The 25581-nt window shown below is 45.9% G+C and overlaps 3 protein-coding genes across 3 annotated transcripts; 1 reads left to right on the top strand and 2 right to left on the bottom strand.

The window, feature by feature from the left end:
• Positions 1-2908: 2908 nt before the first annotated feature.
• On the top strand, positions 2909-6717 carry LOC100844785 (probable transcription factor At4g00610). The gene is made up of 3 exons (XM_003571398.4): positions 2909-3196; positions 3264-4715; positions 6367-6717. The coding sequence occupies exons 2-3, from the start codon at positions 3610-3612 to the stop codon at positions 6371-6373; spliced, it is 1113 nt and encodes a 370-aa protein (XP_003571446.1). The 5' UTR covers positions 2909-3196; positions 3264-3609; the 3' UTR covers positions 6374-6717.
• A 3246-nt stretch (positions 6718-9963) lies between these two features.
• On the bottom strand, positions 9964-10874 carry LOC104584037. The gene has a single exon (XM_010238135.3). It carries the CDS (start codon positions 10761-10763, stop codon positions 10260-10262), a length of 504 nt encoding a protein of 167 aa, XP_010236437.1. The 5' UTR covers positions 10764-10874; the 3' UTR covers positions 9964-10259.
• Positions 10875-11258: 384 nt separating this feature from the next.
• Positions 11259-15526, bottom strand: LOC100829414 (ABC transporter G family member 14). The gene is made up of 3 exons (XM_003573391.4): positions 15106-15526; positions 14102-14990; positions 11259-12723 (listed from the first exon to the last, which is right to left on the bottom strand). Exons 1-3 carry the CDS (start codon positions 15310-15312, stop codon positions 11684-11686), a joined length of 2136 nt encoding a protein of 711 aa, XP_003573439.1. The 5' UTR covers positions 15313-15526; the 3' UTR covers positions 11259-11683.
• Between the last annotated feature and the right edge of the window lie 10055 nt (positions 15527-25581).

Raw genomic sequence — 25581 nt, 5'->3', positions numbered from 1 at the left:
ACAAAGGTGAGGTGAGTTCCACTAATGGCTTCCTTGAGGGTTAACGTCGAACCCTTACAAACTTGACCGGGGCAAACTCCACAATTCAATACGAAGCTCCCAATCCAAGCCTCAAGCTCCTCATACACCAAGAGAGAGCTTGAGGTGACCGCTTCCGTTTAGGGTTCCCAACAACCTAAGAGAAATGAAATCCACAAAGAAAACAAGGGGAATCAACTTTTTGACTTAGTGAAACTCTAAAGCAAGATCTTCTCCTCCAATTCTCAAAGAATCAAGAGTTAGGAGTAGCTAGAGAGGGAGATCTTGGAGATTTGAGCTTTTTGTGTTCTTGGACTGAGAGGGACTGTTCTTGGCTGTGAAAACGGTCAGTTAGGTCGTTGGGGACGAATGGGTATATATATGGGGTCCCTAAAATCGAACCGTTATGCACTGCGCAGAGACAGGCCGGAACTTCCGGTCATAGACGAAACTTCCGGTCAAACGGAAGTTCCGCATATTACCGGAAGTTCTGCATTTTCTGCCGATCCTACCAGAGAGCGACCGGAGGTTGGGGCGGAAGTTCCGGCCGGAACTTCTGCCACCTGGATTGCAGGCAGAACACAACATGCTGAGTTTAGTTCTTCTCTCTCACTTTTTGGGGTAGGCTTTTTAGTGGGTGCAAATTGTGTAGTTGTGTACGTGAAATTGATTCACCCATTACCTTCACTTGTGGATTCCCTCTTAATAGTACGGATGTCCTACGACTCAAATCAAAACGAAAAAGCCGCTAACACCGCTACGCTTCATAGCATCTTGAGGGTCCACATCAACGTCTTGTGCCAATTTCTTTATGAAATCTGAAATACTTGACACACGATAAGATACACAACATGTTGTCATCACCACCAAAACCACTTAGGAAAGAAATGCCCTTTCAGCAGGTGCACGGAAGGGGACAAAGGTCCGTCGACATTGTTGCTTGTGACCACTCCCGAACATGGCCGTAGGAGGTCCAGTGCTCCTGCACGTGGACGCTGGAGGCGGGGGATGCTCCCGAAAGTCGACGGCAAAGGGATAGTGGTCATGTACGAAGCCGTCGGAGGGCGGAGGATCAAGGCCGGCGAACGCACCGGTACGCCTGAATATGGACGGCGGAGGGCAGGGAATCATGAGCGCTGGACGCGGGCTCCCGGACGGGATGGATGGAAGGCGAGGAGGAGGGCACAACGTTGTGGGGGTTGTCAAGAGGTAGGCGGCGGAGGGCCAGCGCCGGCGACTGGAGTCAGACGCGCGCGGCTCCACTGCAATCTCACGATCGATCGTGAATTCATGATGATGAAGACGAATCGTTTCCGAGTTGCCTAATCGTTACCGAGTTTCTACGTAAAAGTAGGGGTTTTTGCACAAATGTACGTTTAAGTGGCTGTTTCAATCCCACCTTCAATCTGAACCATAGATTATCGATCCAACGGCTCACTGTGAGAGTTTTTAGGTTTTCACCGGATGGAAGTTTTCAGTGGATATTTCCCCAATTTATATAGCATACATATCCAATTTTTGTTATCGAACTTAGTGAGTTTAATGAGCTAACTTGTGAGTTACATGAGCCAAGCCAGGTTTGGTTTTGAACTTTATGTTAATGAGTCGAGTCGAGCTAACTGGTTACCTTAACGAGTTGAGTTGATCCGAGCCGGCTCGTCATCCAGCCCTAGGTGTGATTATTTTGGTCCACTCCATGTAACTTGTGGGTCTTACATTCCGTAATTCCCTGATTTCGGTTATCTACGTTGATTCAATGGTTTGACAACCTGGTTTGCAAGGGGTTTGTCTTCGGGCCACAATGCAAGAGATCTAAGGCCCTCACCCGCTTGGGTGGACGGCTCATGCGGCTCTATAAACCTACAAGGTTAATTCAGCTCATGCAAGTTTGGTTTTCTACCGTTTCGTCACAAGAGATTTGGAGAATTGTCAAGATGCGAATAGCACAGCTAAACAAGTTGATCCAAAGGTTTTGGGTGTGATTTTTTCTTAAAAAAGAAAGAGCGCGTGACAATAATCATTTGCGCATGCATGTTTCGGAAAAAAAAACATCATGGGCCTTTTTTTTAGGAAACACAGTACAGACGCAAGCACTCACACACACGTACACTCGTCCCTATGAACGCACACCCTACCCCTATGAGCACCTCCGAGAGACTGTGCCGCCGGCAGATCATCTTGAGATTGATGAATCATCATAGGCGTCTTGTAGTTAACGGGTACGTCACTCCCACTGAAAGCACAACGCCGGTTAAACTTGAAATAAATTCAGGAAAATGCGACCACCCATGTCAAATCTGTTACTTGAACCGGGGTGTGCTGGTTCCACCACAAAAAACCAACCATCTGAGCTAGTCTCAGTTCGCAACATCACGGGCTTTTTGGTCTCATGGAAAAAAACGTCATCTTCCTCACTTGGACAGGAAAAACAACTTACCGAAATCAAACGGGCCAATTTTTTGGTTTTTTTATATTGCTACTATGCAATACTTTTTGAATTTTTTTTGGGTTGCTAATCGGAATGGATACTTATTTTTTTTCGTCACAAAAAATAATCGAACTGGATTTCTTTTTCGAGTGGATTTGGTCAGTTGGTTATTTGCTTCGATTAACCGGAAAACTGTAATGGCCCATCCAAAACTAAACCCTGGCGGCTGGCATCCGGCCCACGGGACCCTTCCGGCACAGGCCCAGCCCAACTAACCGACCATGTCCCAGCCCAACAAATGATGAGGAAGCTAAGGTATGTTTGGTTGCCTGCAGCCCTCCTGACTCCCATCAGTCATGCAAGTTCGAACCTGTTTGGTGGCTTGCACCAGCATTTGGGCCTGGCCCAGCTAATGCAAAAACCGTGCTTCAGCCAAGGCGTTTCGAGCTCTTCGTGCTCTTTCCCGACCGGCCCGGGCCGAAGCCATCGTCCCCGACCTCCTCGTCCTCCCCTGACCTCATCCTGATCCGGCGCCACCTCCGTCCTTTGCCCCGGCTAGCGTCGTCGACTCCCCGAGATCCTCTCCTGCCGCCACCGCTGCACCCCGCTGAATCAGCCGAGCGTCGCCCATCGCCGCCACCGAGCTCACACCCTCCCCGTCGTCCATCTCCGCCGCCGAGCTCGCACCCACCCTCCCGTCTGTCGCCTGTCTCCGCCGCCCCATCTGCACCGAGATCCCAACTTCCCAAGGTTAGAGCTCCACCGCAGCCCATCCCTCTTCTCCAGGTTGCCTAATCCGGTGCCTCTGCAATCGCAGGTACCAAGGCACAGGACAGGAGCTCGTCTCTGCAGCTCTGCCAAACACACGTCTTGGCTTTTTTTTTTTTTGTGTAACTCGTCTTGGGCTCTTGGCTTGTCGTTGTATCCACTCAGCCAAGCTGGGCCTGGTTCAAGGATACGATGCAGGGTAGTGAGACTCTGGGCCTGGGCCTGGTTCAAGGATATGAACAGGGATGGGCCTGGCCTTTTAAACGACTCGTCTCGACGTCTTCGCAGTCTACCCCGTTGCCCTAGCCTAGCCGCCAACCTCAACCCCATCGTTTTCTCTTCCCGCCGGCCCTCACCACCCCGTCCGCCGTCATCGCCGCCGACCTCTCGCCCCGATGAAGCACAAGCGCAGCCGCAAAACCGCCTCTGGATCGAAGGGCTCGGTGGACTCTGGGAGCAGCCTCGTCGCGGTGGAGCCCCAAATCGACAACAAACCGCCGCCGCCGGAACAGGACATCGAGGGTTCCCGGTCCGATCAAGACCGGGCACCCACCGATGGCGCTGTCGCTGGGGAAGAAGAAGAAGACGGATATATCTCTTCCAGCGATCTCGAACCGCCTCCGTCGGCCAGCAGCCCTGTTGTTTCTCAGGAAGACGACGACGAAGATGAATCACCGGATAACGGGCACGAGGGTGATATGCAGCCACAAAGGATGAAGAGGAGTAGGAGCAACGATGCGCCGGGTCCGAATCCACAGCCGAACAAGAAGAAAAGGGATACTGCGTCAGATCAGCCTGAGGTGCCAGCGTTGGATCAGGAAGCAGAGGATGAAGGGCCCCATGGACCAAAGGAAATCAGGCCTGCGTCACCACATCAACCAGGCGAGCGAGGGGTGTGGTTTGGCAAGGTGGAGAAAGTCAGGCGCGTATGGTATAACAAAGATGAGGTCCTGATTCTCAATGAGATCCACAATTTTCTCCTCGAGCGTAAGAGGCTGCCCGAACTGAAGGAGAATGACTTCTTTGAATCTATACTCGAGCAGCTTGAGGACGACAGCTGTGATATTCGTAATGTTAAGGATAAAATGAAAAGTCTGAAGCGCCGCTACGATGCCCATGTCGTATCTACTACAAATCACGAAAGGCTCCTTGACAATCTCTCTGAAAAAATCTGGGGACCCCGGTCATCAAATAATGCTGTTGCTGGCTACAAGAATGAGGACAAAATCTCCCTAGTTGAGGCTGAGAAGAAGTTCGAGGAGATGTATCCTCTTCTCGCACAGGAGGTGAAGCTTATTGCGGATGAAGACCCTTCCGCTAAAAGCTTGTGCATTGGACTTGATGCCGAGACAGCACTTTCGATTGAGAAGCGGCTAGGGAAAATCAAAGGGGCAGAGCTGAAGCTCCAGAAGCGAATGGAGGCAAAGGTAATATCACCGAAGGCAATGGTTAGGAAGAAACTTGCCCGTTTGGGAGAGAAGGTTGCCAAGAAAGTACGAAGGTATGGGATATGGTGTTATTGTTTTCCTTTTATTTATCATTTGGTTGATAGAGTACATGTGGGTAATAACCTTTGTTCGTCAATTGTTAAATATGTTAATTCTCAAAAGAAAATGAGAAAAATAATACAATAATGCATAACATTGGTAATAAAAGAAAGATTCAGTTCATGTATATAGAGGCCGTGTTGACTAAACAATAACGTCAAGAGGATGATAGTTAGGCCTCATCTCATCATCTGTAGCACTTTAATCTTGGGTGATCTTGAATAGTACATGGTTGTTCCTTTTGGAATTGATAGCGCATATGTTTTTGGAGGCAAAGTTTACTATGCTTTTAGTGTACTAACTGTATCAGATTAAGGAGTTGCCTTATGCCTGGTATTGATTGTTTCATCAACAAATTATATCGTTTGAGTGTCTTTGAATGGGGATTTGGTTACAGCAGGGTACAAGATATATTGTAGTGTGATTGAAAGTATTGCATTTTGTTCCTTTTGGAAGATCAATCGATGTTCTTTTAGTCCTGAGTTTTGTGCTGTGGCCTTTTTCTTCATCTTGCTTTATACTACTCCCTCCGACCCATATTACTTGTCTGGGTCGGAGGTAGTACCTTATTCCACTTGTTTCTTTATCTCTGTATAAACATTTTGTTATTTTTGGTGGCTTTCCAATCTTAATGCTTCTCTATTCCATTTCTCATTCCATATATTCAATCAGTAGGCTGTGCATTTTTCTTCCAGTTATGGGGTAAACACTTCTGGTTACTTAAGTTCTTATTTATTTCTCCTTTCTGTTCTTGTACTACTGGATTGCTCAGGTAGCATGATAGTGTAATTTGTTGCCTATTTGTTTTTTTTTTGCTAGTCACGATATTATTGGTAGATACTAGGAAGCCTTTTTTTTTTCTGGTGATACATTTCATCACTCATGGCACTACCATGGTTCTTGCGTTCATTTCTAGCTACGCTGATTCATCAACTCCATGCATATATTAGAAATTGTATGGTGCGCCTTTTCCCCAAAGTATTCCTGCTGATCAGATATGCAATAAAATAAAAATGATTACATTTCAAATTGCATGTAGCATATTACTAGTCCAAATACAGTTTACATGAATGAATCTTGCTAACGTGTATTGTTATGAATTCCTGCTGCAATGTGCAGGCTATTATCTAGTTTCACATGGCAACAAGAAACGGAAAATGCAAGTTGATCTATAATTTATTTCGTTGAGATGTACAGTTTGCCATTGATTCCTAAACTTACATAACCTGGCATATACCAGTAATTGGTGCCATTTAACATGTTTTATGTAAAGTTTGATCATGTTTCTTTGTAGATAACATTTAATTTAATTTAAAGGTAGTATAATCTGTCTGAAGATATCTTAAACCCTCATTTTCCATCAATTCCACACGAGCATTGGATGGTCAAGTGTCATTTTAGAGTGAGTAAAAATGTTACTTTATGATTTCTTGATTTTTTTCTCTCATCCCAAAATGGCACGTTTGCGTGTGTTCGAGGCAAAGTTTTTATCACCCTAGATCACAAGTTTATGAATGTTATTCACTATCCAAGCCTTGTTCTATTTGAATAGTTTGTGTTAGTTTAGTCCTCACGGCTTTGTACTTTGGTTTTTTGATCCAACAGAAGTTGATGGTGAATTAAATGGGTGATGGAACTATGGAGGATGCGCTCATTAACCTTTTGGCATTAGGATTTCACAGTTGGGTGGAGCCGGAAATGGTGACACAAAGTCATGCGTTGATGAAGTTTTTTACACCAAGTTGTGTTTTGGCTTCTTAGTGGTCAATGGTTAGTTGGTGAAAAGGTAGCAGCGGTATCTAGGCAACATTCGTGGTGTCTATGTAACTTATGCATCTACCTGCGCATGTCAAATCAGGAGTCAATATATTTCTTCTGCTCGGATAGTGTTTTTTAAAGACAGATAATTATAGAATGAATGCAGATATTACTCAACTAAGCTGCTGATTTATCTTCCTTTATGCGCCTTTTGTGGTTTGGGCACCTGCTTTCGGGTATTTACCTATTATGATTCCTTCATGCTCATTACTCAATAATTTCTGAACCTGAATACCTGATTCTTCATGTTCCTGTCACTGCGCAAGTGATATTGGTAGGTTCCAGTTCAAAGTAAACCCGAGGTAGTGTAGCTCTTTTTTTCTTTTCATGTTTGACTGACTGCTTGGTGCCTTCATCTGAATATCTTCCCCCCCTAATTATGAAGGTTCACTCATGTTTGCCATTTCTTGCTCTGTCTTATTCAGCCTAACTATTCCATTCCACAATAAAATGGAAATACCAGTAGACCTAACGGATTCAAGGCTGGCACAGCTGCAGTCAGGTGAGCATATGTGCTTATTTGTATGAAATCGCTAAGTGTTTTTTCGCTCTCCGGCATGCAATTGTCGTCGCGCGTCGATTTGTCTATATACAGAGAAGCAGAGAGATTCATCTCCAGGATCGCGTTTTACAACTTGAGGGTGCCGGTGCTGGGCGCGCGCACCCCTGAATGGGCCGTGATTCGACCACATGGCGACAATAGTACTCACTCTGATCCTAAATTCTTGAACTAAAACAACAATAAAAATTTAGAATCAGATGGAGTACCGTTTATTTGATCAAGGAGTGAACTGGTCACATGGCTAATTGATCCAGGTGAGTGTCGGAGCAACCCCCCTAGCGCGTCATGGGAAGTCCAGCCCAGATTTCTCGACCATGATGCGCTCATTACCGTCCCGGCCGGTCTCCGTCCATCCGGTAAATATACTTAATCAACAACGATCAAGTGAATCGATCTGCTGCCGTCGCCCTGGCGACGCATGAAGAAACTAGGGTTCTGAGATAGCGCATCAAACAAACTCTAATGATGTGAAATTGCATGGCACCAAACCTAACAAAGTGGAATAACCCTGTAGATTTTACAAGTCGCATGAGATGCCCAACCAATAGGTGAGAACTTGAGATCCTTTAACGTTGGTTTGTGACGCACCCCCTCGAAAGGTAGCCTGTCAATATGTCGTGTGGTGTCACGGCAGATGGCTTAAGATGGGGCCGATGGACGAAGGAGGAACCGGAGGAGGGATGGCGCAGTGTAAACCACGCACGAAAGTAAGAACACACGGTCGTTTACGTAGGTTCGGAGCCCCCTAGATGAGGTAAAACTCATACTCCTGCCTTGATTGTATTGCTCGAGGTGTACAAGAATTACAATGGTGCTCGTTGAACTGTGCAGAGAGGAGGAAGAAGAAGAACTAAATAAGTGTCGTCTCTTGGAACCCCTCTCTAAGGAGGGCTGGCACCTCTATTTATAGTGCCGAAGTGTCTCCCTGCCAGGTGGGGCAACTTGCCACTGTAGCCACGCTCCCGGGCCTGCCGGGTGCTGCCCGTGGTCCCCTCCGGATTGTCCGGGAGGGGACAATGCAGCGTTTTACTTATGCAGCCGTCCGGCATGGCGACATGAGCGCCGACTGCTTTTCCGTCATTAAAGTGGCACGACTTCACTTTTGACCGGAGGACCAGGATATGACCGTTGGCATATCACTTGTTAGAAGCCGGCTTACGAATGCCGGCCTATTCTCATATGCCGGCCCAGCCTCTGCCAAGTCGGCAACTGCGTGTTGTCATGACACTACCCGTGGTCATTCCTCCGACACAATCTGATGAGAAAAATGATCAAAATCACGAAATTAAGAGACACGAGATCCACAAGCTCTTCGGAGTATACCATGGTAGTCACACCGGAATATGGAGCCAAAAAGACCTTGAATCTCTGTGTCGCGAGACTGCAATGAGACACAAAATCTTACAACGAAGATACTAAAATAACGGAACAAACGTTGATATGTGAACCCCCCCCCCCCCTTCGTAAGCGAGACAAGATGAACCTGTGAAGATTTGATTGATGGCTTTTTGTCAGGAAGCTAGGGTTTTCTTCTCCATAAGTCCCTATGCACATGAGCGTTCCTTCATGTCCCAAGTTCCCAACATTGTCTTCCGCATTAGCAATTTAGCATGCATGTGCTTGTTAGCATTAGGAGGCTCAAATCCTAACTACAAATTGGCATTATACGTTAACGGGTTATTGACATATCCCCACTTTAGCTTACATGCAGGCCTGAGGCCCCCTCCATTTGACTTTCGTGTGGTGGTGGAGTTGTGGATGTATGATTCTACCCAGCAAGGTTCAAAACCTGGTGCTCATAATTATACTGTAAGGGTTTTTCTAAAAAAAAATATGCACAATGAACTTGACCCGCTAAAAAAAAAGTACAATGAACTTGACCATGTCCATGTCCAACTTTCTCTTAGAGAAAGGAAAATAGTTGGATGAAGAATAGAAAAAGAGTTGGACGAAGAGTTTTGTACTCCCTCCGTCCCATATTAAGCGACTCAAATTTGTTCAAATATGGATGTATATGTCATGTCTGCCTAAAACATCTAGATACATGTAATAGAAAGTCACTTAATATGGGACGAAGGGAGTAGTATCCCATTTCTGCACCTGTCGCTGCAGAGGGGTGGATCCAGCCGGGTGATTGGGTGGGGTCTGCCCCACCCAATAAATTTGGAAATCTTTTTATCATAAGTAAAATATATTAGGAAAAATAATAGAATTGTAGTGTATTGTTCCCACCCAATGTTGAAATACATTGTTTTTTCCACCCGATTTTGAAAACTTGGGTCCGCCACAGCCGCTGCGGAATTGGTTCTCAGTAGTCGGCGCTCAATAGATCTGGTGCTTGGTCGATCTGCTTAGCAAGAACTCAACTTTTGTTTTGTTTCTACTCCCTCCAATCCATATTAATTGTTTTAAATTTGTCAAATATGAATGTATTTATGTTTAAAAAACGTCTAGTAATATTTCGATAATTAATATGAACGGGAGGCACTAGTAACATTTTGACTTGGTCGCACCATTTGCTCTTTCTCAACTGCCCAGCGCGAGCGCGCACCCAGGACCGACGGAATTACGGGAGCAAGAATGGAAGCGCCAGCGACGACTCCACCCGGGCGTCCGTTTCTTTCTTGTTCTCCACGCCCGTTTCGTCTCTGCCGTTCGGGCGACCGCAACTCCCGGGAAAAAGTCAACAGCTGCTCCCGCATCTAAGCGGTTTTCACACAGACAGGAGACGGCACGGCGCCCCGCTGACCTTTCATCGTTCGTCAACCCGTCGTGCAAGTAATCGGCGGCCTTCGCAATCGAGGCTACGGAGACATGAATCGTTAATTAATTACCACCCACTTGATCATTTTTGTTTTAGCGAAAGTTTTTGCAGTCTGATGCCAGTTTAAACTGCTACCATTGGCTGGCGTCAATGGCGTGCAGCTCGGCCATGAGTTCTTCTTACAGACAAACCTTCCGGCAACGGAAAACAGAGCAGTGGAAGATCAAACAAATCAATCTTACAGCGAGGGGGGATGGGGAGAGCATCAAAGCAAAATTGTGGCGCGCGGCGGCGAAGCGCCCGCGGGAATGAACGAATTGCTCCTACATTACAAGGTGGTGGTCTGAGGATTACTCATTGCGACGGCGGTGGCTCTGCGACTGCGGCGGCGGCGGACATGGCGGAGAGGCGGCTGGGCAGGGCGCGGAAGGAGGTGCCGCGGCGCTGGTGGTGCGAGGAAGGGCGGACGAGCGCCGCCAGCGCGCGTCTCACGTGGTCGCCGCCCTCCACCGCCGCGATGCGCACCAGCGAGTTGGCCATCGCCGACCGCCTCGCGTCCTGATGCAGCCCTCCCGCCGCCGCCGTACCCGGAGAAGAGGAGCAGCCGCGGTGGAGCGCGCAGCGGAAGGAGCCCGGGTGCGTCGTGGGCGAGCACATGCACGCCCTTTTCGCCCGGCCGCCGCGGTCGTGGGTCGACACCAAGGCCGCCGGCGCGAGGCGGACGGGCGACGAGGACGACGACGGCAGGCTGTTGAATCCGTCGGGGCATGGCCGGGAGCAGACGCGGCGGGGGAAGAACGGCGGTGCGGCGGCGCCGCACGCCGGCCGCCGGGTCGGCGTGGTGGTGGTCCTCGCCATGGGGAATTCCGTAAAGCCGGGATTGGATTGGAATTTGGAAGTCAGTAGCAGCAGCAATGTTTGCGGCGGGGCAAAACCTAAGGGCCCGCGGCCGTGGGGCGTATTTATAAAAGCGGGAAGCGGAAGAGCACAGGTCGTGACCCGGCCCAAGCCCAACTGTAAGACAGGTCCGGTGCTGGACTGGCCCTCAGGAGACCGTCTGGTTGGGCTTTTCTGCTCATGGGCCTGGAGCCAAATGTTAGTTTGGGGTTGGCTGTACCTGTACGCCTGAAACGTGATCACCGGAAGAAGAACAAGTTTCAGTTTCAGTTCAGACTTCTCAAGGCTGCATGTTTGTAGTTTGGAAAAGCTCATTACAACTTATTGATTTCTCGAGAACAAATGCTACCGTGAGTGGCAGAAGAAGCTACCTATTATTACTTCTTTTCTGAAGAAACACATCAGATTACTAAATCGTCAGTAACTTGTATCTGTATTTGAAATTGTGAGTGAGAGTCAGAGGCAAGCTGCAGCTGAAGCAGCAGTTTGTATTTGTTCTTCCTCGTAATAATAATACACAGGGCTGGGATTTCAATCCCCAAGTACTAATACACGGGGGTTGTAGACTTATTAGCTGGAGTACTACAACATCTCAACTAGTGTAAGCCGGCCCATCGCCATTAGCCCATTAACCCTCCTCTGTTTCCATTCTCCTCAACAGAGCTCGACTGATCAAGCCACAGGCATCGATCGCCATCAACCCACCGATCCATGAGGCCACGGCAAAAGGAACAAGCAGCTAACCAACTAGCTTAAGTTGTCCGGTCAATTTGCAATCCGTCATTAGTAGCTTAATTAGTTCCTTCCTCTTGGTAGACATGGGAACAAAATCTACTCTGCTTTCCTGTCCTCCATGGAAATGGAAGCTCGGAGCTCATCCATCACCTGGGCTGGAGCCGGTCCAAGGCGAGGTAGGCGACGACGCGGTAGCCAACAAGGAGCAACGCCATGACGCAGACATCCACCCAATGGTTCTCAAGCCCGACAGCCTTGATGGCCGGGAACTCCGCCACGGGGCACATCGCCCCGCCGCTGCCGCATTCATAGTACCCGCCCCCGTCGGGGAACTGTATCCCAAGCAGCAGCCGGTAGCAGTAGAAGCTGTAGTTGAGCCACCGGAGCCAGCCGACAAACGGCGGGATATGCTGCACGTAGTAGCCACCGGCGATGAGGAACACCATGGTGATGACGGAAGCCAGGGTCGTCCCTTGCTTGACGTCCATGAGCACGGCACCGACGGCGAGCCCCAGGCTCTGGGCGACGAGCACGGAGTAGAGGACGACGAGGAGGGAGAGGAGGAAGGAGGCCGGGCGCGGGTCCAGGCCGCCCATCCAGTAGAGGATGAGCACGAACGCCGTCGGCAGGCCGAGCTCCATGGGGAGGTCGGCGGCCGTGCGCGCCGCGAAGTAGGAGGAGAGCCGGTACATGCCGGAGGAGCGCTCCTTGAGGAGGAAGGGGCGCTCCAGGGGGAAGACGAAGACGGCGTTGTAGAGCGGGAAGAAGCCCCAGAAGACGGAGAAGAAGAAGATGAGCGCCGTGCGGTCTTGGAGGTGGGATGCCGGCGTGCGCCACCAGAGGAGGCCGGCGAGGGAGGCCACGCTGAGCACCTGGAAGATCCGGAGCTTGTTGAAGGACTCGTGGCGGCGTTCTTTGAGGCCGCGCCGGAGGAGGACGGAGAACTGGGCCCACCAGCCGGCAGTCCATTCCCCACCGCCATGGCGCCGCCGCGTTGGTCCGCCGGTGGCGGCGCCGGCGGTGGGGTCCGTGGAGGAGCAGATGTCGAGATTCACTGCCGGCGCAATGTGGCGCTCGTACGCGGCTGAGAGCTTTGCCCGAACCTCCTTCTGCTCGCTCTCGTTGCTGCCATGGAGCAACGCCGCCGCCGTCCCGCCGTCGTCGCCGCTCGTCGCCGGCGCGATACCTGCGTGAAGAAGAACGTAATTGAGAATTAAATCACCAGTGGAGAAGTGCGTGTGAGGTCGACAAGTGTCCGGCATTGTTCACGGCCGGCAACAGAGATTGGGACAGAGGACAGAGGGTCAGAGGGAATGATGAGGCTGCCGGCCACGAACGCCGGCAGTAGTGCGGGTGGCCTCCATGATTGGGGCAGTGGACAACACCCGTGCCATGGCCCATGGGCTCCATTGATCCATGGATCGACGGAATCGACCAACGCCATGGCCATTGGCCCATTGCCATTTCGGCTCCCACTACCGGCCGCCGATTTGGGGGGCGCGTCAGCGTACTCAATCAAAAAAACTCTATCGGATGCGCTGATGCTGATTGATTGACTGACGGACGAGGCTGGTAATTAATCATGATGCAAATGCAGGAAAGCAGCTGGGACACGATCTTGGCACGCATCCGAGAAGATCAAACTTTTAATTTCTTTTTTAATTATTAGTACCCTTTTTTACCAAAAAGTAATTTTAGTTTATTTCTTGGTGGGTATAATATGAGAATGTTGTCTGGACAGTGCTTTATTCTCTGCTAGCTTTATTTTTTTTCCTTGTGTTAACCGAACGAACGACCAACTGTGGCGCGTGCGGATCAGATACTATCGCTCACTCCGTTCAGCAAAAAATGTCTAAAGTTTGTCAAATTTGAACGTATCTAGACATAACCTAGTGTATAGATACATTAAAATTTAGTCAAACTTTGAGACATATTTTATTGGACGGATGGAATACTAGTTTTCTCGTTATTCTCTTTTCTTCCTTGTTTTGTGAAAGGGTGTTCTTCACGTCGCTTTCGGTGATTCGGTGCATCATCTAACGATCAGGTTAAGAAAAGTGAAAAGAAGAAGAGAAAGGCGTCTGGCAACTGTCAAGCAGCATTCAACAGTAGCGGCCAGACGCCGACGGCCACCGGCGCCTTCGCCGGAGCTTGCATGCACTTTCATTGCCACTGTTAAGCCAGTCAAGTGTTCCCCAAATCCAAACCGTTTTCTGGTCAACAACGAACCCAGTTATGCATATGCAATCGATGAATTGATTATTTTTCCTTCAAAAAACAGAGGTGGAATTTCGTGTCGATCTTGTGCGTCGATCCAGGGAAGAGCTAGCTAGCCGGACTGTCAAAAAAGGTGTAATTTGGTTGGTGACGTGAGCGTGATGGAATGGCATGGTGGCACACATGCATGCCAATTGCCAACACCATGATGCCATATGAATTGGAAGGCACATCATGAAAAAAAAAGGGGAAACAAAGCTGGATATCGGCTAAAGAAGATGGAGCGAGAGCATATATATTGCTTAAGTGAGTGGCGAGAGTAAGTATATACGGTGACGTAAACGTACCGTTGGCGAGGTCGAGCATGAGGTCGGCAGGGTTGAGCGAGAGCGGCGACGCGAACCCGACGCCGGCGAAGTACTCCAGCGCGTCGGCGGCACGGCCGTAGTAGATCGGCCTTCCGTCCGCCGACAGCAAGATCACCTTGTCAAACATGTGGTACAGCCTCGAACTCGGCTGGTGGATAGTCACCACCACGGTACGCCCGCCTCCACCGCCGCCGCCATGCGCCACGCGCCGGAGCGTGCCGACGATGCGGGCGGCGGTGGTGGAGTCGAGACCCGAGGTGGGCTCATCGAGCAGCAGCAAGCTCGGGTCCACCAGCATCTCCAGCCCGATGCTGACCCGCTTCCGCTCGCCGCCCGACAGGCCCCTCACCCCACGGACCCCGCCCACCATGCTGTGGGCCACTTTGGGCCCAAGGCCGAGTTCGTGGGCCACGGACTCCGCTTGGGCCCGCTTCTCGGCGGCGGAGAGGGTTCGCGGGAGACGGAGCAGGGCCGTGTACCAGAGGGTCTCGGAGACTGTCAGGTGGGGGTAGAGCACGTCGTGCTGGGTCACGAAGCCCGTGCGGCGCTTTACTGGGCCGGAGAATGGGTGCCCGTTGTAGGTGATCTTGCCGGAGAGGTGGCCCGTGGTTTGGCGGCCGCCGAGGGCCGTGAGGAGTGTCGTCTTGCCGCTGCCCGATGGGCCTAGCATGGCCAGCATCTCCCCTGGCCGGACAACGCCCGACATGCCGCTGATGATCGTCTTCTCCCACGCCGGCGCCGGCGCCGATGACGGCTTCTTCTTGTTCCCTGCGCTCCCGACGCCGCCGATCGCCGACGAGAGTCTCGAGCACCATCCTTCGCCTGAGCCGCTCTGCCCGACCTTCACCTTGTACACCACATCCTCAAACTGGATGATAGTTCGGTACACACGTGAGGTAGTCTCCTCAGTATCATTCAAACACATATGTAATAATGTAAATGTGTGTGTATGTAATGAAAGATTTTTTTTTTATATACTGTACCTTGAGGACGAGAGGGAAGGAGTTGGAGGCGGCGGGGCGGAAGCAGGAGGCGCCGCCGGAGCCGGCGGTGGCTGAGGGAGGGCTGGAGGTGGTGGGATGGACGGCGCCGGAAGGGTTGCTGCTATTGGTGGTCGTGGTACAAGTAGAAGGAGGAGTATTCTCCTTGTGCTGATGCTCACCAACGTTATGCAATTCCTGAGCCGCCATGGCGATCTCTCTCTCTATGTCTATATATCTTTCTTTCCGTAGTTAAAAGCTTAGGAAACAACGACGAAGACGAGCTAGTTAATTAGATGGAGCTTGCAAGCAGAAGAAGGGGAAACAGAGAGAAGCCTTGGCTAGATTGCCACACTCTCCTCAGTCCCTAGCTAATGGTTCTACTTGGTTAACTTGTCTGGTTGGGGTGTGGCTGATTGCAAGGTGGAGTATTTATCATGGGGAGGAGGAGGAGCTAGGAGGCAACGGCAAAGACAAAGGCAAAGAAAGGAAGAAGGGGGCCTACCAAATGGGGTAGCTAGGAGAGCAACACTCTCACTTTTCGAATTTCTTTAGTACTATATGCATATATGTAGGATGGCATGGCAATCCTAGTTAGTTAGTTCCTGGTAATTGTATATGTATTTACTGACTAATCCTCATGATTAACAATGTTGTGTGGGCGCGCGTGGTGGTGTGTGAAAGTAACATCACTAGCTATCTAGTAGTTACAAATGGTAGTTATTATTGTTAACCCTGAAAGGGGTTTTACAGATGTCAAAAATAGTGGTTAGCTGTAGCTCTTGGTATGGAGGGGATGGCTAGCTAGCTTGGGTGTGGGTGGACATATATTCAGAGGATAACATATCTCATCTCCTTCCTTTCTTTCAGGCACTAGATATTGTGTATGCATGATACCGTGTGCTGATATTGATCAAATTTCGAAGTTGGTTTGCAATTAGTTAGGATGTCTGTGGGCGCCTGTTTTGATCATAAATCTGGTTCCCGTGGCATGTCCAAAGGAGTGAAAACCGGATGGACACGGGCGAATAATTGCTCTCTATATATGTTACTAATTCACATACCTTTTTTTTTGGGTTAAAATGAGCTTTTATTGAATTTGAAAATTCGCATTATCAAACAAGTTTGCACTCGGCCTCATACCCTTCTTTATCCTATACTGAATGCATTATAGTATCCCCATATATGATGTCCCTTGTTGCTCTAGGAGGGGCGACCCAGGATATGAAACCCTGACCGTCGGGCAACCCACATGATCACTAGCGCTGCGCCGGCTGTCGTGGCGACGGCGGGGCTCTTCGCGACAGGGTTATCGGCTTCGCCAACGAGGCTTCCTCTTGGACGCATGGCACCTTCCGACGATGTCCCAGAGGCAATGTGGTTGATCGCCGGCGGCTCTGGAGACTAGCCGCGCTTCGTGGTGGGAGTAGCCGGACCGCTCTAGTGGTCTAAGGGGATGGATGGGATCGGGCAATCACGACGGATCCAGCCGGGGGGATGAGACCTTCTTGAAATCTATGATGTCTATAATCTTCAGCTAGGCTTTGATCCTCAAGTCTTTGATCCACTTCGTGTTTTTGAGAGCATACGCGCCATGTCCGTCAATCGCCTAAGAGACGTCTTTCCAGAAGGTCGAAAACAGCCTTGATCGTCGGTGTCGCCCCGAGAGCCCATAACTTGTGTGGATGAGTCCATCAAAGTCATTCTCGGCGAGGGCGATGGGCCTGTTTGAACCTCTGTAAGTCGAAAATGCAAGGCTGCCAAAGCAGTTAGGTCTACATGCCACTCCATTTGACAAGTCAGCTAGCACCCCCACAGTAGTGTATATACACCCAAGTCACCTGTCCAAGGAGAGTTTTTTTTTTTTTTTTTTTGAGGAAACACCTGTCCAAGGAGAGTTCTTTGAATAGACGAGATAAACACCAGGATATGACTGACTACAATAAATAAGAAGAAAGAAAGTCCCAACAAATTGTGAAAATTAAGAAAATATTGTATCTCTCTTTTGGTGTATTCATCAAGTAATTTGGATGCTAAAGTTTTGAACACTAAGGTAAAATATGAGAAGAGATGGCTCAGGTAGAACCATGCATATTGAGCATAGCTAGGTGGGATTGAACATAAGTTTGCATCACGATTAAGTGGTTTTGGGCACTTGTCATGTAGCACAACATTGCTTGACCCTTTTTGAGCGAAATGAGATGAAACACTGAAAATTGTTGGCGTGTGTTAGCCTTTGCGGCGTGACATTGTAACCCATTAATGAGTGAGTTTAGTGGGCTGATTGTGGAAGCTGACATATGGAGATCTCAACCTCGCTTTCAGAATGTTAGGAACAAGCTTCTAGCTACCTAGCTAGATTTTATATATACATGGACGCGAAATCCCATAAGGCTGAAATATCGTACTACTTTGATATATACCAACACCAATAAAATTGTAATTATATATTAGCCAAGTGAAAACGATGCCATTAGATTTTTCATGATTTTTTTCCGTAGTATCGTAATTTGCAAGTTTTGTATACATATTCATATGAAAAGTGGATGTGTCAAAGTCGTGCGCTAACTAGACCTTGCCAAGACCCAAACCACATGAATAGTTGAACAGAGAGTATATATATTCTATATATACGGAAATTCCAGAAATTCATCATTTTTTTACATTGCACATTGCTTGCATCAGTTGCATTCATGCTTGTACCAACTACCAAGTGATTGCTCTAGTTCAAAACCACGCCAATCTTTATGAAACGGAGAGAGTACTGCATATATTGTGTATATGTACATATAATTTTGCAAGGACCATGTGGTCATCTACTATAAGGCAATCTTATTGGGTGCATGCCACCTCAGGTGCTCCACACTCTCCTCTCGAAGGGTATGTACAGTCTTCTTATATATGTAATACTACAACACTAGATATAGACAGCATATTATCTATAATTACTACCTACTTTCTGCACTACACCAATATCTATCATGATTTTTGACGAGCAAGCCCACAATTATTTATTGAACCTTGTTATATTGTTTGAGATAGACAATAAGCAATCAATGGAACTTATAGGTTAGAGGTCAACTGTAGAAAATTTCAATATGTAAGCTATACACTTGGGCATCCATGCATGATTAATGAAAATCACAAGCAGAGAAGAAGGGGCGAGAAACGAATTTTTCACCTAGCTAGCTAGCTATGATCGATGTATATATGTGTTTATGAATAGTAACATACTTAGAGGTTGTGGTGTGATGGTATATAGCAAACTAACAAAAGATGATCAGTGTGAATATATATGAACTTGAATAGGAATGATTGTGACGTCTGGCTGTTGGGTGCGCTCTGCCCCAAAAGAAAATCTGGAAAAATATATACAAGTAAAAGCTCTCACATCCCGGTCCATATTTTTCTTCCTTTTCCATTCTTTTATTTATTTTAATTCTTCAGAAGTTTTAAAACATCTCATCTTTTTTATACACAATCTCCATTCTTGTGTGCAATCTAATCTAGAACACCACTTGTCACTTTTCCTTTCTTTCCCCTCTCTTTGTCCTGTTGTTCATTTCTTCAACTGTTCAACTCCAAGGACACTATATATCTAGAGGATAAAGTAAAATGTATGCGCCTAACTACCTCCAAATAGCCCATTAAATCACAAAAGAAATACTTGTATTATTATATATATGTAACTCAATGGGTTAGCACAATACCTGCATTTTGAAGAAAAAACTGGCTAGCTAGAAAGCATATTACTGTTGAGAATCAGTTGTGAAATAGAGAGATCTTGGAACAAGATCCGCCTTGTGCCTTTGGCCAGTGATGTCACATTAACATTAAAGCCCTTAACTTTGGCTACTTGCTGCACAATTGCAGGCCCCATGCCAACACCTTTACTTGCAGCACAAAGCAATAGCTAGCTACCATGCAGAGCAGACCAAATTACTGATCATGCAGGGAATGAGTTAAAAGGAAGCCCCTGCTAGCAGCAGCTGCTGCATGTGTAATTAGCAACTAGCAAGGGAACACTGATAGAACATGCATCCATGTGTGGTTCCTGCTTGCTCCAAATCTCAAACCATTTAGGTGTGTGTCACACAAATTTACAATAATCTATGTGAAAAGTCAGAGCTAGACATATGCACCTTTAGCTAGTAGTAACAGGTCATCAGTTTTGTCCTGGGAGGTGAATCTGTGCCACTCATGTCAATTTTTCCATTTGTATTTATGCTGCCGCCACTGCCCTTCTTTTTCTCCCCATCTCCTTTCTTTCTTTAAATCTTTCTTTCTTTTTCTCTCTCTTTTTCCTTGATTGCCTTGCTTGCACTAGCCATATAGAGCCTGACTGATAGCTCCTACAGATTTGTAAAGGCTGCCAAATTGAGATATCTGGTAGATCAGCTGTTTCATTTGGGCCTTTTGCATCACCATGCATGTGCAGGCAATGATGCATATGAGGACTAAAACCAGCCACCTCATGAACTATGATACAACCAAATCAGCAGCTGCTAGTGTTTTGTTACCTTTGCATGACATGAAAAAAGTATAGTGGTACTTGTTCAGTTTTTCCCCAACAGCTAGCTGCCATCCATTGCACACAATCATGATGTGAAGCCCTCAAAGTTTAGTATAGCTAGTGACCCTCTGCACATAAAGAGTGAGCTAGCTAGCGTTAATTTTTGTGCCTCCGACAGGACCGGTGCTTGCTTTTCTAAAAGGAAAATATACAAATCATATATAAAGCAATCGAACAGGTGATCCGCACGTATTTAGGGATCATCGACTGTACTCACTAATTTCTGGATCTGTAATGTTTTTTTTTTGTATAGAGTGCAAAAAAAGCATGCATGGGAAGTTAGATATTGTAGACTATTGAGAGAGTACATTAAGTTAACATTGGCATTGCATGGTTTGTAATGTAGTAGATGTAATCTAGCCTTAAATAGAGGGGATTCCTTTCCAGTGGATGGTGTACTTTGGGCTAATTTATTTTGGTTGCTGTTGATGATCGATCATGACCAGAAGTAGGGGGTGAGACCCAAACCCAACGGCTACCATCAGAATCTAGTGAGAAGTAATGGCGCTAGCTAGGGTACTTGATTTTTGTTGCAACTGCTCTGTCAGCACCCATATGAGATCATGTGATGTTATTCCGGCATCAATTAACATTTGTTGGCTTCAGATATATGCCCAAGAAATGTCTGAAATTAGCTAGTGTGATCCACTTGTCCACTGGGCATTTGCTCATGGGTCCTTTTCACATATGAAGCTTGCGAAATTGGGGACCGTTTTGGCACATTTTTGCATCGAATAAGAGTGTGCAATGATGGTTATATGATACATAATGCATAAGCATGGCATGATGGTGATGGCTCAGTGTCGATGATCTGCTAGCTAAGCTAGCACTTGTGCTAATTCTTGATCGATCATGATCTTCCATGCACGCGGTTCCGACCCAGGGAATAAATGTCAGATCAAACGATCGATATCGACCGGGTATCGAAATTGACCCCCAACAAAGATGATCCATGTTAGGTTACAGTTGCATGCCTTTTATGGACTGTGATCCCTACAACAATTGGTCATACCATGCTAAATATGCAATCTTGATTAGTTAGCTGATCATCTAGGTTAATAGATAGGTAGTTGGAGTGCAATTACCTGTCATTTCTCCAGCATATAAAATATCTGATATGCTAGCTACAAAGAACCACCGGATCTTTCTTTCACGAGGATATCGGGTTTCTCCTGCATATAAAATATCTGATATTGGTTTCCGTCAGACAGGTAAGCTATTCGTAAGGAAACTACAATGCCATCAAGATGGAGTTTTCCTATTTCCGACGGGTTATTTTTTACGAAACAACGAAGGTGTTATTTATTGCCAAGAGGGTCGATACGGGATTGACCCGGAAAGTACATAGAAACACGTTAGAAACAGGGGGGCTAGAAAGTGAATGAAGACAATAAACGGAGGTTTCCCTGTCACGAAATACTTGAATCCTGGTATACATAGCCAGCTACTGTGATCGATCAAATTCCTTTCTTCCAAGACCAACACAAGCATCTTGGAACTAATTAAGAACATGCTAATTAGCACGTAGCTAGGAATATAAGTGTGCGTGTGTGTGTTTGACGCTACGCATATATTGACTAAGCTTTAGCTAATTCTTTGGATTCATATGTTCTCAATACTAAAGGGCATAGCCAGGGGATAATAATTCCCCGGGAATACATGGACGGATAGCTGTAATGCATGGACTTTTCCGGCCTTTGGGTTTGCAGGAACAATTTAAAGGAGTTGGACCAGAAAAAGGCCTACATGGATAGCTGTAATGCATGGACGGATACTTATGTTTACTTGTGTGCATGTAATCTAATGTGTCTGTAGGGCTTGACCCCTAGCAGGGTATCTTTATTTCTCCACACAGTTCATGCATGCCACCTTTAATTTGGTGGTGGTTTGTAGAACTAGAGGCCAACAAGATAGCATACATGAAGGCACATGCTACCCATCAGTGCTACCTAGATGCATATATATATGTTCATGCATATGTACCACAATGTGTGAATGTAGTACATATAGTGTCTGAGATGAATTCATGGCTATATAGGATGGCTCATATTATATATACAAGCAGACACCACAAACAATAAAAAGGCATCTATGCATGCAATGCAACCCAATGCATGTAAGGTTATCTGGACTTGATCATCAAAATGCTTTGTTGAAGGGCATGCGTGCAGAGCTAACAGAAGACAGAAAGCCTGGAATAGAGGGGGGAAAGGGAGGAGGATATCTTTTTCGAGTGGGCGCAGTACAGAGTACAGAGAGCTGGGGTGAGACATTGGATTCTTCTCAAGTATAAATTATAAGAAGAAGAATGGTTAATTTAGATAGGCAGCTCCAGCCAACCGTCAGAGAAAGAGGGGGAATCAGTTCCGTAATTTATGAGCGTTTGTTAATTTGACTACTTAATTATGTATTTGTGCCCACATATTCCTGTGAACTTTGCTTCACTAAGACGATTCGTGTTTCACTTGACAGATAAAAATGTATTCAGAAAAAACTCTTTTAAATTAATGTTATATGTAGCAGGATTATTTCCAACAGGTTTCATCAAGAAAGGTGAGTACATGTATAATGAGATTGCAGAGATAGATTGATGGCATGGTGATACCCACTAGATCTTGTACTTGTGATCTTCACTTGCTTCTATTGGTCCAAAATTCCACTGTGGGCAAGCCACCATATACCTGTGCAACCCCCTCTCTCCTCTCCATCACTACACATCCTCTCCTTGTGCCTTCATTTATTTCCTTATTATCCTTAACTTATTGCATGATTAGCTAATCATATCTTTCACGCATATAGATATGCATCAAATAACTGCATATGCCAACTTAAGTGGCTTCCACTCAGCTTCCCACTATAAACATGGTATAAACGGTTATGAAAATATCCCAGGTAACTCGGTAGCATGGGAACAAAATTATTCTCACATGTCACAAAATTTAAATCTAAATTCCTGTTGACTTACACATGGAAAAGAAAAGAATTTTTTTTTGTTTCGAGCACAAAGAAAATATGGTCAAATAATTTGGTTTGGGCACTGATGTATAGTATATATGTACTTAATTAAGCAATTTAATTATTATTTTTATATGCATTTACCATTATTTGTACACGAGCACCTCGATCCGTCATCTTCCATGTGTCTACATCAAGCTCGTCCACTTGGTGTCAATCTCCTACCGCAAGGTTAGGTTTTGTGTTCCATAGCCCGAAACCAGCTAGGAATGTTTGGTCATGGCCACATCACCTGAGAGAATCATGGATGAGTTGCTGAACAGAGGTGCAATATCAAGGCTCAGTTTACGGTTGCTGGTATGTGTTGTGCAATGATTATCTTATACTCTGTTATGAAAAAATGCACATAAAAGCAGATAAAAGTTGGTTAGCCAAACAAAAAAATAGAAGTGTGGGCAGATAAATACGAGAATCCACAACAATACGAAATGCAGCCCAAATATTGGTCTCTGGTTAAATGTGATGTCGATTTTAATTAAGTGCAGTGGCGGGGCTAGGAATTGACAAAGCTAGGGCAGTATTGTGATGGGTTGAACATGGAGCTAGAAGTATGGGGTTGTGTCTTTATAAACCAACAAATTAAGCAAGATTTTGCTTAGAAGTATCATTAGGATTTGGATTACGCCCGGGCTGGGGCTGCAGCCCCAACTGCCACAGGTGTAATTCCGCTCCTGATTAAGTGGCCGAGACAAGGAAAATTAACCATTTTAAGACCATTTTAAAAAATATTTTTCAGACCCCTTCCCAAAAGAAGTTAAAAAAAGTCCAGGCAACTGAAGATTAGTTCGCAAGAAACTGTTTATTTATGTGGCTTCCCTGCAGCGTTGAAATTTTGAGGAATATATAGTGCGTTATAGCTGCTTTGTTTGTTTGTTTGTTTGTTTAGGAATAGGCGCATCAGCTACTTTGGTCGTTGTGCACGAGCAATCTGTATTTGTGCAGCAGTAATATATATTCTCTGCTGGATGAAGGAATAAAGCTAACCTGCAAGATCGAGGATCATATTCCCTTTGAACATGCATGCATAATACTCCTATATATGCACTACAAGGGGAAAAACGTGTACTTGCAGAATCGACACTACAGCAACCCACATGCAGTAGCCACGTGCCTGCAGCATGAGAATATGGTTGGCTGTTAGATCCAAATCTAAAGTCTTAGAAATGTGACTAAGATTATTAGTTTGTAAATTAATCTAGTATTCCTTCTTTCATAATTCTTGTCGAAATATTACATATATCTAGACGTTTTTTAAAAATAGATACATTCATTTTTGAACAAATTTGAGACAAAAATTATGAAACGGAGGGAGTAACAAATATGGCAAATACAGTAGAAGATAGAATGGAAAATAAATAAGATACACCTTCTTTTAACAAGGTTTTTCCCCGTGCGAACAGATTATTATTATTTGATTAAAGAGAGCGGCCTCTCCTATTTCATTCAAAGAAACCATATGTCTTTAACACAGAAATCCGTGCGAACAGATTGAGTTGATGCAGCAGCATATTTACTCGACAAATGGCTATGTATTTACCTTAGTTATCTTTGATTCACCATAGAAATAGAAATATTCTCTGAGCTTCTTAGCCTCCGTTGAGAAAGCAGTGGTGAGTAAACTTGATATGATATATTCCTGAGCAAGTTAACTGGCAACCATCAATTCCGGATATTCTCTCTTTTCAAATTAAGGCTGCCATGTGTAGAGACCAGAGACTAACCTGTACGACAAATAAGATCATATTATCAGTCCCCATGATCAATGTTTGGGAACCAAGCTAGAACCCCTGATGGAATATATATCCGTTTTGATAAATCAATGTGCATATGATGGAGACCTACACATCAAAGTATAGTGCTAAAGTATATATCGTCCATTTTGCTGGTGTTAGTTAATACATTGCATGTATCCTGTATTGTTGACACGTCGCATGTATTCTGTATTTTGATTTTGGGGTATTTGGAGAATCATACAGAGACTAGAGGCATCAATGCTCAGTCTAGTTACCTACATATGTAGAGCTGAATAAACGCAGATACGTACTGCCGCCCTAAGCATCTATCTCTATGACTATATAGACATAGCTTAGAATCTATATATTACTTGCGTTAGCATCAAGGCATGCACCAACTCGTAACATTAACCATCCCTTTTCACATGACGATTTGACGATCCATTTCAAACTGTGGCCGACAAGAATTGTGACTTCTGGATATTTACACAATTAAGTTTGGCCGGCCGGCATTCGCAAAAATCTCATATAAGTTTGTCGAATACACGTGTTGATCAAGTCGCGGTTACTTCCCTCTAAGGTGGAATGCTCCCATATCGATGCATTTTGACATTCCACAGCTATCTTTGAATTAAAATAATTGATTGATCGGCTAGGGATATCCGGCCAAGGATTAAATTTATGGTATTTGTTTTACATTATCATTATCTTTTTTTGCATGGTTAAAAATATTAATCAACGTACATGGAAAATCTTGAAAAGATAATCATCTCATTAAAATAAATACGGATGAAACTAATCTATTTGTTTTATCTCTAGCCTGTGATCACCCGAGTCAGATGCAATTTTTGGAACCTTGCTAGGTTTTACATACATATATATAATACATATCCATATATTAATGAAGTGATGCAAGTGTAGTACACCTGGAGTAGGTCGTTTTCTAACCTATGATCTAGCCATTATAGGCATATCAAAGGTGGAAGCACTACAAGAAATTTGATTTTTAAGATGTCGCATCGTGTCCATTCCCTAAGTGATGATGGAGGAAATCTGGAGTTGATGTTGTGCATATATATCCTAGGACAAATTATAGCTCCCACTTACTCCATAATAACTTTCTGCACAAAAGTGTGAAACAGCAATCATAGGTCAGGT

Source organism: Brachypodium distachyon, chromosome 3 (assembly GCF_000005505.3).
Source record: "Brachypodium distachyon strain Bd21 chromosome 3, Brachypodium_distachyon_v3.0, whole genome shotgun sequence".
In the NCBI taxonomy this organism is placed as follows: domain Eukaryota; kingdom Viridiplantae; phylum Streptophyta; class Magnoliopsida; order Poales; family Poaceae; genus Brachypodium; species Brachypodium distachyon.
The sequence above is the reverse complement of the archived record's forward strand: the minus strand, read 5'-3'. Positions and strand labels throughout refer to the sequence as shown.

What these genes read in the sequence shown, in the direction of transcription:
- LOC100844785 (XM_003571398.4), top strand. Translation starts at nt 3,610, where the DNA reads ATGAAGCACAAGCGCAGCCGCAAAACCGCCTCTGGATCGAAGGGCTCG.
- LOC100829414 (XM_003573391.4), bottom strand. Translation starts at nt 15,312, where the DNA reads ATGGCGGCTCAGGAATTGCATAACGTTGGTGAGCATCAGCACAAGGAG. An exon ending in CCTTCCCTCTCGTCCTCAAG is followed by an intron (nt 14,991 to 15,105) that starts GTACAGTATATA and finishes ACTATCATCCAG; the next exon opens with TTTGAGGATGTGGTGTACAA. An exon ending in CATGCTCGACCTCGCCAACG is followed by an intron (nt 12,724 to 14,101) that starts GTACGTTTACGT and finishes TTCTTCACGCAG; the next exon opens with GTATCGCGCCGGCGACGAGC.
- LOC104584037 (XM_010238135.3), bottom strand. Translation starts at nt 10,763, where the DNA reads ATGGCGAGGACCACCACCACGCCGACCCGGCGGCCGGCGTGCGGCGCC.